This window comes from Solanum verrucosum, unplaced genomic scaffold (genome assembly GCF_900185275.1).
Source record: "Solanum verrucosum unplaced genomic scaffold, falcon-dt-bn FXZP01000049.1, whole genome shotgun sequence".
Lineage (NCBI taxonomy): Eukaryota > Viridiplantae > Streptophyta > Magnoliopsida > Solanales > Solanaceae > Solanum > Solanum verrucosum.
In genome coordinates this window covers 5,608,882-5,624,987 of record NW_026020221.1, presented here as the reverse complement: position 1 = coordinate 5,624,987, position 16,106 = coordinate 5,608,882, and the positions used below count along the sequence as shown (strand labels likewise).

Genomic DNA, 16,106 nt, shown 5'->3' with positions numbered 1-16,106 from the left:
TTAGATTATTTAGTCCAATAAGAGTTGAACTGGTTTTATTGGATAGAAAAAAAGTCAAATTGCACAAATGTTTAAAGGGTTCTATTTCAACTCCAACTTGCAAATAGAAATAAAAACTCACCTTTTTATAACTTTTTTTTTTTTTAGTTAAAGTAAAGAGCAACTCTTTCTTATCTACCAAACTTTTAAGTATAGACAAAAAGAGAGGAGTTCACATCACAAGGTATGCTATGATTTATTTTTTGCTTCTTTATTAATTTCTTCATCCAAGATTTAATGTTTTTGTTCAATGATGACAATTATAAGGAAGTGAGCATTTTTCAATTTTGCTAGAAGAATAATAAAAAATTGTCAAATTAGGTTTGGGCACTAAAAGTTAGCTCCAAAGGAGAACACATGTGTGATTCTTTCTATCAACACCCCTTCACAGTGCTTTGGATGGGATGAACACAGACACCATCATCACCACAGGCATTTCTAATACCCCCAATTCAAAGAAATGTTGTTTTTTAAGTCTTGAATGCATATAAACAAGGCAAAACTTGGATTACTGGTGAAAAAACTTCGTACTGACTGATGTCACTATTTCATTAGATACCTGCTATTTTAAGTCGCCACGAAGAATATGTACTAAATTTCTTTCTCACTAAGAACAAAAGTTTGGTTGGAAAGGATTTGTGTTCATGAGGCTACTACCAATTACTTTCTCCGTTTCAATTTGTTTGTATGGTTTTGACTTGACACGAAGTTTAAGAAAGCAATGAGGACTATTGAATCTTGCTGTCTTAAATTAAAGATAGGTAGAATGTACCAAAATGTTGTGGTCTTAAATATGTTATATGGAGAGTTGGAAAGAGACATTCTTTTTGAAACAGACCAAAAGGTAAGACAAATAAATTGAAACAAAGGGCGTAATCAAAAGGAATCGAAGTGAAGATGTTGGTCTTAAGACAAGATTAAACAAGAAGAAATCACTAATCACCTAACTAATCATTTTGCATTAAACATCCAATTCCAAAAGGCAGTATATAGTAATATTTTAAGCAAAACAAGAGGCAAAAGAAAGATGAAAAACTACAGACATAATAAAAAATATGAAAAAAAAAGAGAGGAGGAAAATGGTTTTTACATGGATATGAAAAGGTTAAAAGTTAACCAATTCTTTATATAACTTGAGTCCTCAGGCCACAATTCAAAATGCCTAAAATTGTATATAATTATAATTATATAGAAATCTCCTATTCCTATATCATATGTATCTAGTGCATTCTCAACTTTCATTTTTCTCCTATGAACATCTTCAACAAAATGGACAAAATCTCAGTCTTCTTTTTTCAAGTGTGGACCAGCTTGCACGCACCTCAACTAATTCCGTGATGTACTTGTTATCTTGGTCTTTGTGTTAACTCTTATGACTATGATCAACCATTTGCTACTTTTATGTTTATGGTGTTTCCTTCCGGTGATTTCACTGCCTTCTCGTCATCCCAGTCATCATCCCAACTCTCGTTCCACCCTTCAGAGGAAATTTCCAACTTCATGGAAGAGTGAGGTTCGGGTTGTCCCATTTCAAGTTCCTGATATGCGATACCATCAACATGTCGATCTTGTTTTCTCAACTTGCAGCAGATAACTATTCCAACTATAAGAAGAGCTGTCATACCTAGCAAGTACGCCCCATTAGTTGGGGTCACATACATGGTATAAGATGGCATGTTAAAGTAGCCTTGCCATAATGAACGTCCTATGTTAATCGTACATTTCCCAGTTCCAGCATCTAGCATAATTGATGAACTCCCTCCAATTTTAGACGAGATATTAATCTGATAACAAAATGGGAAATCGAAAACAATGACTCAGAAGCAGCACATTAGGTTTGATTTAATGCTTTCACCTTGTCATTTTGTAATCTTAGAATTTGTTCCAGGCTAAAGCCAGCCATTCAGAAATGAAGAGAACTCTACCTGCTTGAAATCATGTTTTGGTATCTGAATATCCTCACAAGTTTTGTTTGCAGATGAAACATTGATCTTCAGCGTCAAAGAATTGTCACCATTGTTCAGGACGAGGAGAAATGGTTCCTCATGTCCTACAAGAAAAAGACGTAAGCTTTATGGTCTAGCCAAATTCCAGACGTTGTACCAAGAAAGTAATCTTAAATATGACATGGTCTGATATAAATGAAAGACACAACAAAATATATGAATGTTTGTCAGCTGATGGAAAGGCAACATTGGTAAAAAAGCAGTACTAACAGAAATGTCAAGATAATCCAACGCGGCCCTTGTTGCAATTAAAATGACAGCAAATAATAAACAAAAGTTTCACTTGATGTCACTGAGAGAAGAACCAGATCCATTTCAAATTTTTCCTACACAGCTACATTTAACAGATGAAGACATCAGAATCTTCACATGTATATTTTCTAAGCAAGGACTCACTTTCAGTGGCTATCAGGAATTTAGAAAAAGGAAATCCGAAAAGAAAAAGAGAAGAACAGAAGGAAGGACAGATGACAAAAAGAGTAATAGCAACTTCTGAATAAGAGGACACAAGATCCAAAGCTTGAAATTTGGATAAATCCAAGAAGGTTTTGGATCAAGAAAACAGATTAGATTCTTTAAGAGTTTGTAAAGGCAGCAAATTTGGCCCTAAGTGCCAGTCTTTGACAAGAAGGACCAGCAAAGTGCCAATAATAGCTTGCTTTTCAAGGGCGTCCACGATTAGCTTGGACTATCAAAAGGCATCCAAATTCCAAAATGACATAATAATACAAATATTTGAAAGATCTAAGTAGTCAAATTCATCCAAAATAAGTTGGAACTCAAAGCTAACTGCAACCCCATCAAACATCCAAGCTGCTCCTTAGAATCCCACCTTGCTATTCAGTTTTAAATATGCTTATCGAGCCCATATTGACATGAACTTGACAGAGAATTTACAATATTTTGTTCATATTAACACAGATCCTAATAATTCATCCATCAAAGATTAAGGAAAAGTGAGAATAAACGCCATAACGAAGTGCTAAGTTCTAATTCTAGCACCAAATGTCACTAAACATACAATCAGTGTAGCAATCTAACTGTCAATCAATGCACCACCTTGTTTATACTCAGCAAAGACTACCACCAAACTCAAATTACACAACCACAAGGAACCACTCTATCTAGTAATAAAAGAAACGGAGAATCACCTTTCCCGGTAGGAAAAAAGCAGGCGGTCATACCAATATGATCATCCTGACACTTATTAGACACACCGGCACAGGTAGCACTACCAAAAGCCGCTGTTGGCTGACCTGCAGGGACTTGATTAGTACCAAAATTCCCTTTAACAGCAGCACCAGACCTTGGTGATGGGGCTACCTGAATAAAAATACATTCTTTAAAATCCCAACAATCAACAAAGAAAGAGCACATAACAAAAACATAGGCAATATTACAATATCAAGAAAAAATCAACCTATAACCCTCCACCCAACTAACTGATTAAACTAAAAATAGCCTGCGAATATATAACATATGTATAATCCATGTATAATCTGTGTATAATCAGCGTAAAAATCTATGAAATCTGCCTGACTATTTGTGTGAAGATCCCAGACCTGATTATCTAAACGCTGAAAAGGGTGTACAGAGTTTGCATTAGATTGCTCCAAACAAACTGAAATCAACACAACCAATCTCCAAAACACCATATTGTACTCAAAAACCCCAGAATTCATAAACAAACCCTTTTGATTTGGGTATCCAAAAATACCAAAAAAGATACCAACTTTCGATGATTTAAAGAGAAAGAGACAAAACCCAGAAAAGGGTTGACGGAGAAAAAGAGTGCAAAGAAGATGACCCCGTCAACTACAACGACTGAAGATACAAAATTCTTCAAACCCAATCAAAATTATTCTTCAGAGAGTAAGAACAAAAATCAAAATTAAGGGTTTATTGAAGATTTTTGTATATGTAGATAAATCTATTAGTCGTCGTCTTCTTCTTCTTCTCTCACATTTCACTCGTCAAGTACTTTACATAGTAAAAAAAAAGCGTGACTTTTCCATGGATTTCAACGTCACACACTCATTTCATATGGAAAGTCTTCCCTGACTTTTCACGCACATCATGCCTCTTCTCCTACGCCATCACCATATGAGCTTTTCCTCTCTTCTTCACTACTTCAGTTAGTAGCGGAGATAGAATTTTTATAACGGGTTAAAATATAAAGTGATATATAATTTTTGTAGGACACAAAATACTAATGAATGTTTTTATTTTAAATCAAATTAAATGATATATTTATGTATTATGTCTTTATTATATATGCATAAAAAAGAAACTAATCTTATATATAGAGAATAAATTTTCAACTTATACAAAGTTGATTCGTAACTAATAAATGTGGACTATTGGTGTTATGTTATTAGATTTACGGCTGATGAACAAATCAAAAATTTATAATTAACGATTTATCGATGAAAAGATATATTGTTTAATTTTCTTATCGAATAAACGGTTAATCTATTAAGAATTAATATTAGTGTAGCATAAAGATTTTGGTCTGTTCTTATTTGGTAAGAGATCTCATGAAATATTTTATGGAGAAAAAGACATAAGTTAGCTGAAGTAATGATGTGACTATTTTTGTTGTGATTTTAATTAAAGAAAGAGAATAATATAACAACAATTTGTGATTGAATGACAAAAGAGACCGTTTTCATATAAGCAAAATGAAATGGAGAAGTTTAGTTTAAATTTACTTTGGTCGTGAGATACATTAAGTATGGAAAAACTCTTTTATATTTAGTTGATACACTGTCCGATAGTTATCTCATAATCGTTAATTCATATCAGACAAACAAATATCTTATAATTAGTTGGTCAGCACATTTAAAAGTAGATATCCAATAAGTCAATATTTAAGCATAATTATCCATCCAATCTGTCCGATAAGTAGCCCTAATTGTTACACATGATTTTGATAATTTTGGTTCGAAAGAGAAATATCAAACCCCAAATAGGACAACAAAGATCTCACGTCTCTGCCTTTCTTTTGAAGTTAGCTTTAATTATCTCTATCCTAATTTACGTGATTATTTTAGATATTTCTATGGCTATAAATTATTTTATTAAATAAAATTTTTGAGTTAAAGTTGTTACCAAGTATAGAAAGATAACATTTTCTTTAATAAAAAAGAAAAATGTGTCACATTAATTAAGACAAAAAAAATAAAAATTCTTAGAGTTTAGCTTCTACCTATTTAAACCAAAGATTGTTCAAATTTACCTAACTTTGCCAAAAGGTCTAAAATTTGTCAAATTTACTTTTGTACAACTAATAGTCAAATTTACCACATCAAAATTTGTCAAAATTAGTTTGTTTACAACTAATAGTCAAATTTACCTAGGTCTAAATTTATCAAAATATAATTTGCTATAACTATTTTTCAAATTTACGAATGGTCTGGTTGACAAAAATTTAACAAATTTAGATTCACCCCTAAATTTCTTTTCTTCTCATTGCTTATTTATGATTATAATTTTTACGTATTATTTCATTGAATTCATATTATATATTCTTAAATCTTAATATTTTTAATTGATTTGACTGGAAAAGTTAAAAGAATATTATTATTGGATCTTTTTGTTAATTTTTGAAGGTTTAAGTTGGATTTAACCATTGAAAATTGATGGGATTGATATTAGAATTATGTATCAAATTTGAAATAAAAACGTATTGGTGAAATGTTTTACACCATAATTTATATTGATTAAAATTTCATAGTCAATTCTGATAATTTGTTAGGATTTGTTGTTATGGTTTTGTGTGACAAGGCAAATTTTGCCATTAATTAATTGTCAGAATTTGTGGTCAAAATAAGTTTTTATTGTCAATTTAAAATAGTTATTTTCTTAATGCAGTGAATAATAATTGTAATATAGATACTTATTATGCAACGAATAATAATAAATATATTGTTATATGAATTGCTTAATTTAGAAGTATTTTATCTTTAGATACTTTTTATTGGAGCAAAAAAAAAAATCATATTTGTAAGATCAAACAAGTCAAATTACTTATAATTTTTTTTGCATTAATGATGAACATGTAAAAAAAAAGTTCAAAAAAACAAAAACAAAAAAGACAATTGTAATATTTATAAATCACAAAAAAGTTAGTGTTAATGAAAATGAAATTTGAGGACGCTTTTCTGAAAATACTCCTTTAAAAGTTTAAAAAATTCTTTTTCGAAATAGTAAGTAAATAAATTAATGTCTGAATACGTAATTGTATAGGTTTTTTGCCCTTCAATTCATATTATTGTCTTAGTTCTTTTATTTATGTAGCTCTTGTATAGATCTTTTCATGTTAGTTACTAATGTTTCTATTTTACGAGCATTATGAAAGTTACATTATGTCTTGTCGCACCAAAATATTGGAGAAATCATATGAGCATTTTCTTATCGGCTAAATTAAAAATCGAACCGTTAAGTAGGGGTGTGCGCCATTTGGATTAAACCAACACATCAAATCAAATCGAATTCTATTTTGAATTGATTTTTTTGGTTTGCTTTTGGATTAATAATTTACTTTGTTTGGTTTGATTTTGGATTTAGAAAAATGAAAATCGAAAAACCAAAAAATTTGAATAGTATATATATATAATTAATTAAGTTGGAGTTAACTGTTTTTGTCTTTTTTAGTTATTGTCTTTCATTATGATTTAGTTTATTTTTTATGTTTGGGCATCTAGAATTGATATATACTTTTAAGTATTGTGTTTTACGTTTTACTTGTGATTTATATTAGAAAGTATATTTAAGAGATTCAATTATATATATATTATTTTTATTTTCAAATTGCACATATAACTTTGATTATGTTTCTAATTATTGACATAATCGAATAACCGAACCGAAAAAAAATCAAACTGAAAAGAGAAAAATCAAATCAAACTAGATTTATTTTGGTTTGAATTGAGTTACACTTTTTCAAAACCAAAAACTGAAAAACCTTAATCGAATAGTACAAATCCAAATCGAAAAACCGAATGTACATCCCTACCGTTAAAGACCAAAAATCGATAAAAAATATTTTATTTGTTTAGCATAGCCCACCTTATTCCTTTAAATGTTAGCTGCCAAATCTAGTTGGTAACTCTTTTTTATTGGGCGAGAAATCCGTCCGTGGCGTAGTGATCAATGAAGTGATTGAAAACCCTGAGTTCCTAGATTCAAAACTTAGCAAAAATAAAAACACTAGGTGATTTTTTCATATGTCCTAACCTTGGTGTACAAAGTTACCTAGTATATGTTGCTGGTGGGAGTTGACAGACATCCCGTAGAATTAGTTGAGGTGCATATAAACTGGCTCGAGCACCACAATCATAAATTTTTATTCATTCTCAGAAGTTCAAACTCGAGTCGAAAATCTCAATCATTCTACCACAATCCACGTTGTCACCAGGTAACTTTTATCTTACACGTGGCAAAAAATATTGTTCCAATCATTGTCGTGTGCGGAGACAACGTTACCAACTTTCTATTTCTATTACTACATTAACTACTTAAATACGACGTCGTTTTAACCATCTTCCTAAAACCCCTAACCCTTAACCATTTTTCCCTAAAAAAACAAATTTCATTTTGTTCCTTCAATCACCAAAAATGATGTTTTTCTTCAATTCAATTCTTCAAATTTTCAGAAATTAGCGTCTCTCTGGTTCAGTTTTTAGGGTTTTTTTTCTTCATTCAGCATCGCCCATGGCTTCTGAAGAAATGGGACTTGTTTCAGCTCGAAGGGTGGAAAATGGGCTCAATCCACAGCTAGTTTTTCATGAAAGCAGTTTCAGCTGCGGCGCACCACCACCACCACAACCTCCGGGTCGGGTCGGGTCTGTTACAGGTGATCCAGGTCCAAAAACTACAAGGGAGCTTACCGGATTCATAGACAAGTATGATAATCATCAACATCATTACTTTCTTAATCAACATCAACCACAAGCTGCTGATTTTCGCCGTCAAATGTTCGGTGACGACCGTGGTGATGGTGATTGGAATAGGAAGAGCCATGGCGATGGCGATGGTGATGGTGATGGATCGGAGGATGACGATATGGATGAGGATGAGGATGATGAAGATAATGATGATGAGAATGAAGTGGAGGGGATTGTTACAGTTGAAAATAGTAATCATCATCAGAATAATAGTAGTGATAAAGTTAATAGTAATAGTAGTAGTAAAGTAGTTGGCAGTGATAAAACGAAAAGTGTTTCTACATTTGGTAAGTTTTTGACGATTTTATTGTTTTTCTTGTTTTGGAATTGAGATATTGTTTTTGATTGATTGATTTGTTGAATAAGGTGTGAAGGAAGGGAATGTTGGGCCGTCGGGAAATGAAGGTGGTCTCGATGTGAGAAATGCTGTGACAATTGCTAGTGTTGATGGGGATATGTATTATAATCAGTATTTGCAGGGACCGGAAGGGTCAAATGCAGGGCAGAAGGAAATGGGGTTTGAGAATGGGTGTGGATTTAGTGGAAGAAAGGAAGCTCATTTTTCAAATGAATCAGGAGAGTCTTTGAGAACTATTCTTTCTGATCCAATTACGTAAGTTCCTTGTTTTATAATATGTTTTGTTTGTTCGCTTGTTCTTCTGGTTTAGCTGCTTGACATGTTAGATTGTAAGTAATGCATAGATTGTGTTTAGCCCCTAGTCTGTCTTAAAAGACTAAGTTATTACTGAAAGTTGTTTGCTTTCCCTGAGGTTCTAGTTTTGACTGCTGGAACAAAGAAAATTGCAAGGTGAAGTGACAAACTGGGTAATTGTGCAAAATAGCAGTTTATATGATAGAGGTTCCTTTTAGGTGAATGTATCAAGCTGCAGTAATGTGGAAGCAATTATAAGCAAATCATGTATGACATCATGTTGTTTTGGGTTAGCAAGCATGATCTTGCATTAGAATAGAAGAGTATAGGTGATTTCTCTACACTTGCTCTAGATTCTGAGTTATACTGTGGTGTGCTATGCCACTTCTTTTCTAGTTCTAGGAACAAGGGAGAAAAGAAAAGGGCATTTATGGGATGAAATGACTTTGCGAATTTTACCTAGATTACTCTTATAAGTTTTTTCCTGAATTTGGGATGGTTGGCATTATGCCAATCCACAAAAAAAGAAAAAGAAAATAGAAACTGGACTAAAAGGTGTGGTCTAGCGGTCAATGAAGTGAGTCCAAACCTCGGAGACCAGGGTTCAAATCGTAATAAAGAAAAAAAAACACTAGGTGATTTCTTTCCATCTGTTTAAGTCAATGTTACCTTATTCATGTGTTGGTGGGAGGTTGTAGGTACCGGTTGAATAGTGGAGTCAGGAGTGGGCACATGCTGACCAGGATACAAATCTTTATTAAAAAAAGACGAAACTGACAAATAGATTTGACATTACTCCCTCGTTTTATTTTATGCAAACCTGTATGACTGAGCATGGAGTTTAAGAAACAAAGATATTTGGGACTTGAGGTCTTAAACAAGCTATGGCATTTCTGTGGCTATAAAGTCATGACATTAGGTAAAATAGAAAGTTTAAAGTTAAATCTTCTAACTATTGAAAGGTATTGATATTTTCGGAGCTTACTAAAAAGGAAAATGTGTTGCATACAATAGAACAAAGGAAGTATGTTGTTAGTTTCTACAAGTTTTCATTAAACGAATCTTCCAAATGACCATTGGTCAAAAATATGTGCGCTTCTTGGAAAGCGGCTGATGTATGCTTTTATTTCTTCATTCTTCTAATGGCTGCATTATTTTTTAAAATTTTTAAAAAATATCTAATCTGAGATACCAAGTGTAAGGCTTATAGTAGAGGTCAGAATGTTATTATGATTATTTGCTTGTGTAGTTTCTTTCTATACATTATTTGCTGGTGTTGACTCATGCATTATTTTATTCATCTCAACTTATTATCATGTTCTCTTGTAGTCTCTTTCAATTTATTTCCCGTTGTTGATTCATGTATTAATTTAGCCATCTTGTTGCTTGCGGCACACTTGACATCATGCTACCATTTTTAGGGGAGAGCTTATGGATGATGCGATGATATTGCCTTGTGGACATTCCTTTGGTAGTGGTGGGGTGCAGCACGTAATTAGAATGGTATGTCCTCTGGAAGCCATTTGTTACCAACTTTTGTTGATGCATCTAAACTTCTTGTTAGCTCTTTCCTTTGAGTATTTTGCTATTCAAAGCCTGCCTAATCAACAAATTCTGTTTCAAGATGTATGAGATTGAGAGACCGACTACTTCATTGGCATAATATGAGAATATGTTCCTGAATTCGGGTTCGGGTTCTGGCTGTGGTTATTATGCTCTTTGATTTAAGCAAGCTTCTTTGGAAAAGCTACTCTCTGCTTTCAGTTTAAGGGAACTGCATTGCATTTGATTACATAGCGATAACCAAAAAAATGTTAATATTCTCATTTGTTGTAGAGATGCAAATATCAAAATCAAATGCAAGTGCGTTTAATTTTAGATTTGACATGGATAGGACCTACTGTTCTGAAACCATACCACCTGCAAAAGCTGTACCCTAATATTGCATGCTTAATCTATCAAATCTTCCGTTTCTCCTGTCAAATAAAAATAGTTACAGTAATCCTCTGTTTGCACTGTCATTTAATGTTTCTGCATAATGAAGTCTTAAGTGTTTATCTTTTTACCTTAGTAGGTACAGTTATTTAATGAAGTCTAAGTGTTTATCTTTTTACCTTAGTAGGTACAGTTACCCTAATATTGCATGCTTAATCTATCAAATCTTCCATTTCTCCTGTCAAATTAAATAGTTACAGTAATCCTCCGTTTGCACTGTCATTTAATGTTTCTGCATAATGAAGTCTAAGTGTTTATCTTTTTACCTTAGTAAGTATAGTTATGACATACTTGATATTTAATGAATGTGTACTTTCACATAAATGCACGAGACCAAAAGTTTGCATTATTTTCTTCTCCCATTTAAGTTGGCAACTAGGTCTTCGAAAGATAAAATAAATTTGCAGTGACTTTAGTCTGTGTACCTCTGGACTATAGTTCTAAAGTAAGTGTCTTATTAGCCTTTATGATGTATTTTCAGAAAGTTTGCTATATCTGTTCACAAGCGGTGTCCGAAGACTCTATGTCGCCTAATTTATGTAAGTATACATTCTGTACTTTTGGTAGCTTGAGTATACCATTTCCTCTGATTCTCCTAATACTTGATAATGCTGTCCAGTGAAAGCCTGTACATTTTCAAATGTCTGCTGCTGTATAAGAGATGTTGCTTTGGGGTTTCATAATTCAATTAAAACCAAAATACCGAATCAAACAAAAAGTTTTGGTCTTTTCTTTTTGGTAATTCAGTAATTCAGTTCATTTTATCCAAAAATGACCGAACATATAGAAATACTGAATCTTTATGATTATTGTATAAAATAATTTAATTGTTTATTAGTATTTGAATTTATATATGTATATATATTATTTGTAAGACCTTGTAATTCTATGAATACTTATATATAATAATTCAATTATGCAGTTATTTTATTTCAAAATTATGTTATTTTAGTGGCTCAATTTGAGAAGGTCCAAGTCCAATCAACCCAAAACCGAACCGAAGACAAAAAAATCAAACAAAACTGAATATATTTCGGTTTCAATTTTCTTAAAAAAACAAAAAACAAACTGAGCTGACCAATGAACACCCCTGTATATTGCCGTTCTCTTAATTTCATTTTCATTCTATGGGTTGCAAGTGTTGCAGGAAAACATTAATTAGATGACTACTTACCAGTTAAATAGGTTATAATGATTTCTTGTGCTGAAAAGCTACTCATTCTTGTAGCTTTGTGCCAGGGATCCTTGAGGATTCCAGGAAGACGAACTCTAATACAGAATTATGATACAAGCACATGTATGGACTATTTTCAAAAGATAACCGAGGGGTTTTAGTAGATAAATGAATCGTTAAAACCTATGTGGTAGCACCTTGTCATCTTAAACTCCTAAAACTTGGGGAGACTTCTCTGGTGGTGGCATGGACTCACTATCCAGGAAATATCACCATGGTTTACACTGGCCCTATCTAAGAATAATGATGTAACATGTCCCGATCACAGTACATATAAATGAACTATTGTCAAAACTAGTAAAAATTATTCATTGCCTCGATAACTTTTTCCTCCCTCTAACTATGTACACGACTTGACCTTTTGCATAAGTTCAAACAATGTCAGGAACCTTTGGCACCATTATGTACCTTGAAACCCAAAGCATCCTCACAAGCCTTCATGCCTGTCTCTTGAGACCTAGTTTGTGGAAATCATCTGCTACTGCATGACACTGTTGAGTACACGGCTTGAAGGTTCAGAGCAGGGACTCATTTCCTGACCCTCTTTAGGACAACACTTTTACCTTCCTGTGATTTAGACTGGTTTCCTATTTTAGCCTATTATTCTATGTTGATTCCTCTGGCCTTCTATTTCCCACTTCTGTAGACATCTCATCCTAGCAAGCAATTGCAGCTTGCAAGTTGCAATAAATTGACTTGCCGTTCAGACGTCCTTAAGAATCAGTGGATTATTTCACATGCTTCTTAGGTGTTCTTATGAGTGTAAAACATCTCATCACATACCATTGTCAAAAAAAGAAGAAAAAAGAATGGAAACATCTCATGTTTCCACTTTTGGAATATGCACCAAGTCTTCTTTCTCAACAATAGTATAGAAGAGAAATTACTCCTTTATCATGCTTACTCTCGCACTACTTTCGCACATTAAGCTGCTTTGTCTATTTCTGAACCACCATTTCTCCAGTGTACATTCTATGTCATCTTTATCATTTTCACTTCTTCAGATGAAGGAAACTCTTCGCTGTTGATTTCCAAACTAGAAGCAGCAAGGTTAAATTCTCATAGCAAACTGAGGATATCTAATTAACAACCCCCATGTTCTTTCACCTGTAGCTACAAATTTTACCCTTTGTTAAGAGCGAGAAGGGCTTCCAAACTCATTGCATTACTTTGTCAAAAAGTAAATTAACATTAAATCAACTGGATAAATTTCTTCTCTGATCCTCAGGGCTTTGTTCTAGTTATAAGAGCACAATGTCTGATGTGTGGGTTAGATGCACATAGATTGATTTTTATGTGCTTCATTGGTCCTTTCTGCATTTTAAAGGTTTTAAATGAGGCTAAGAGTAAGTTTATACAGTCCTACTTATCTTAGTTTTTTCTGATGATTTCTATTTGCCTTTCCATATATGTGTAGCTCTTCGATCTGCAATTCAAGCATTCCGCCGAGAAGAGGAGTCACAGCTTAATCGCTCTTTAAAAAGAAGAAAGGAGAGATATGATCAGGTTTGCCACTTCCATATTTCTAAACTATATCACTACCTGAAATGAGGTGGAAAGAATGTTGAACGTTGTTTAATTTAGACTAAAAAGAAAAAGAAAAAGTGTGGAGTATCTATTCTCGTACTCAAAAGATTGACTTTACTCTAAAATTTATGGTCTTAGTATCATATCTCTATGCAGGATAGAGGGACCTTTGGTGATTCAGCACTTCCGGATCATCTAAGAGGAAGAGGAGTTCAGTTTCCATTCGCTGTGACAGACAGGGTTATAATAAAGGTTCTTCCAGTTATATCTGAATTTTAATTACATTTCATAATTGGTTTTGAATGGGGTATCTAATTGAAATTATTAATTAAATAGGGCAACAAAAGGACACCTGAGCGTTTTGTGGGTCGTGAGGCTGTTGTTACAACTCAGTGCTTGAATGGATGGTACATCTCTTTCTTTGCAATATTTGCTTCTTGAATTTCATTACATCTTTTTGACTTTTTAAAGCAATTCAGAGTGATTTTGAAAATGTCCACTAAAATATCCTTTGTGCTTATGCTCTCAACATCTGAATTCTAAATATCTGTTAAGCCTAAAAGGTTAAAATCTTGATAAATCTAGACTTATTTCGGTTCACTGGAAAAAGTGCAGCGCATGATGTATGGGTTATTCACAATTCACAACTTTGAACTTTTCCATGGACAGAAGCCTAGTACTTAAGTGAAGGAGGGCAGAGAGGTGGGCCGGTTATCCATTGTGTTTCGAACCGTGCGCACCTGGACATCAGGAATTTCTTGTCTATAAAAGAAATCTAGACTTATCTAGCAGAGACATCCATTTGGGAAGTTGGAGAGTCTATCTGTGTCAAGCACTCCCTCAGCCACAAAATAACTTAAATCCATCTCAAAATACAAAACTTTGCCCATTTCAGCCCTTCACGTTAAATATAAACTATTACTTGACCACCTTTTCACATTTTATACCATTATTCTTAACTCCTCTGCCAGATTACATATAATTATATACTCAAGCATTTTACAGTTCAATCTCTTGTAGATAAATTATTTTGGGATGGAGGGAGTATGAATTAAACATTTATGCGAAGCACTGGTCACCACAGAAAGTTTAACTAGTACATTCGTGAGAATGAATGGAGAATTTTATGGGAGGGAAAGTAACAGAGGCAGGAAGAGGTAATTTCCTCATGTTTGGATAGTTGAGGGAGACGAGAGAGAATACTTTATCATCTAAAGTGGGCAGGAAGCAGAGAGTAAAGAGGGGGTGTATTCACCCTCATAATTGGTGAAAAGGAGGAAGTAATGTCTTTACGTCCCTTCTAGTTTTGCCAACGGAAGGAGCAAAAGATAACCAATGTTCCTACTATCCTTTACACTTCATTTACTTCCTTTATCCAAACATTGCGCAGAACTCCTGAAATTTGGTGTTATCTGTAAGCCTCTTTTGTTTTTTATTTGTTTTCTATACATAAATGTCTTGATTCCCCTTTCACATGAAACACACGCCTACTCTATCATATTGAGACTTGGATACAGTCCTCTTTAATAACTTGCGTAGTCCAAAACATAAAATGAAGTGTCGTATAGAGTAAGTCTCTTTGCCCTACCCAAGTAATAGTGAAAGGTGGTCATTCTTTGTCTATATTAAACAAGAATCATATTCAAAATATTTTACAACTCTATTCTAGATTTTCTCCTTCTCTACCGGAAAACTTTGGAGCATAGCCTTTTCTGTGGGGAATGTTGAGACTTTAGCCAAGTAAAAATTCCGTGATGACTGTACATGACTCATGTACAGTTTAGGGGAAAGATTTGATCCATATGAAGATTCTGAGTTCATGCACATTACTCAGATAAGTGGTATGCTCTATGAATTTTAAAATACTTTAACACAAGTTAAACATGCAATGCTTAACATATTTTATTGTATTTCATATCCCTGACCTTGAAAATCCATCTCAAAAATCACTTACCTTGAAAATGCTTACTTGTGTTAGTAGTTTATTAAAAAGATTTCTTCAGCTCAAGTTTGGAAATGTTAATCTCAAGTTTGTTGTATTTTGCTAAACCCTTCGAATTTTGACTCAGATTTTTGAACACATTGTCTCCATTGAACCTTGTCAAGAGGCTTCTGAGTTTTGCCTGTTGAGCACACTGCTGAATAGCTTATTCAACTCTTTCCTTCTCTCCTTTTTTCTTTGTGGAATATATCTCGATTTGCATCTATATAGATAATGCCGTAATTTGCTTCTTCCATCTTGCAGTATTTGATAAAATTCTTCAACTAGCCAAGTAATGACTCTTTATTTGAATGTACAACTTGTGCAGGTATGTTGTAAAGACATTAGATAATGCTGAGAGTGTAAAGTTGCAATACCGCTCCCTAGCCAAGGTTTCAGATAATTTATCAATCCAGCCAATATCAAGTAAGACGGCAGCCAATTGGCTGTAGAGATCCATTCAGCAGAATGATTCTGTCTCTCTCGTCCTAACTTATTGCACATACACCATGTTTGATACATATAGTCTAACTAGAACAAGCATTGTGTTTTTTCAGCTGTAATCTAGATCTTGTATCCGTTCAACGTAATTCTCAGGCTTAGGTGTTGTATATTGTATAGGTTGTCTTGTAGCACTACAGCATTGAGATGAGATCCCGAGATATGAACTATACAGAGCCACACTTGATTAAAATAAATGAATTATACAGATTCATTTCTGCTG

At 33.4% G+C, this 16,106-nt stretch overlaps 2 protein-coding genes across 2 annotated transcripts; one reads left to right on the top strand and one right to left on the bottom strand.

Annotated features, from left to right (window-relative positions):
• Window positions 1–1,068: 1,068 nt before the first annotated feature.
• Window positions 1,069–4,028, bottom strand: LOC125831743 (uncharacterized). Its single transcript, XM_049510930.1, has 4 exons — window positions 3,608–4,028; window positions 3,197–3,368; window positions 1,965–2,089; window positions 1,069–1,823 (listed from the first exon to the last, which is right to left on the bottom strand). Exons 1-4 carry the CDS (start codon window positions 3,725–3,727, stop codon window positions 1,422–1,424), a joined length of 819 nt encoding a protein of 272 aa, XP_049366887.1. The 5' UTR covers window positions 3,728–4,028; the 3' UTR covers window positions 1,069–1,421.
• Window positions 4,029–7,621: 3,593 nt separating this feature from the next.
• On the top strand, window positions 7,622–16,106 carry LOC125831738 (U-box domain-containing protein 62). The gene is made up of 8 exons (XM_049510922.1): window positions 7,622–8,280; window positions 8,360–8,606; window positions 10,067–10,148; window positions 11,122–11,179; window positions 13,292–13,380; window positions 13,558–13,653; window positions 13,738–13,808; window positions 15,711–16,106. The coding sequence occupies exons 1-8, from the start codon at window positions 7,761–7,763 to the stop codon at window positions 15,832–15,834; spliced, it is 1,287 nt and encodes a 428-aa protein (XP_049366879.1). The 5' UTR covers window positions 7,622–7,760; the 3' UTR covers window positions 15,835–16,106.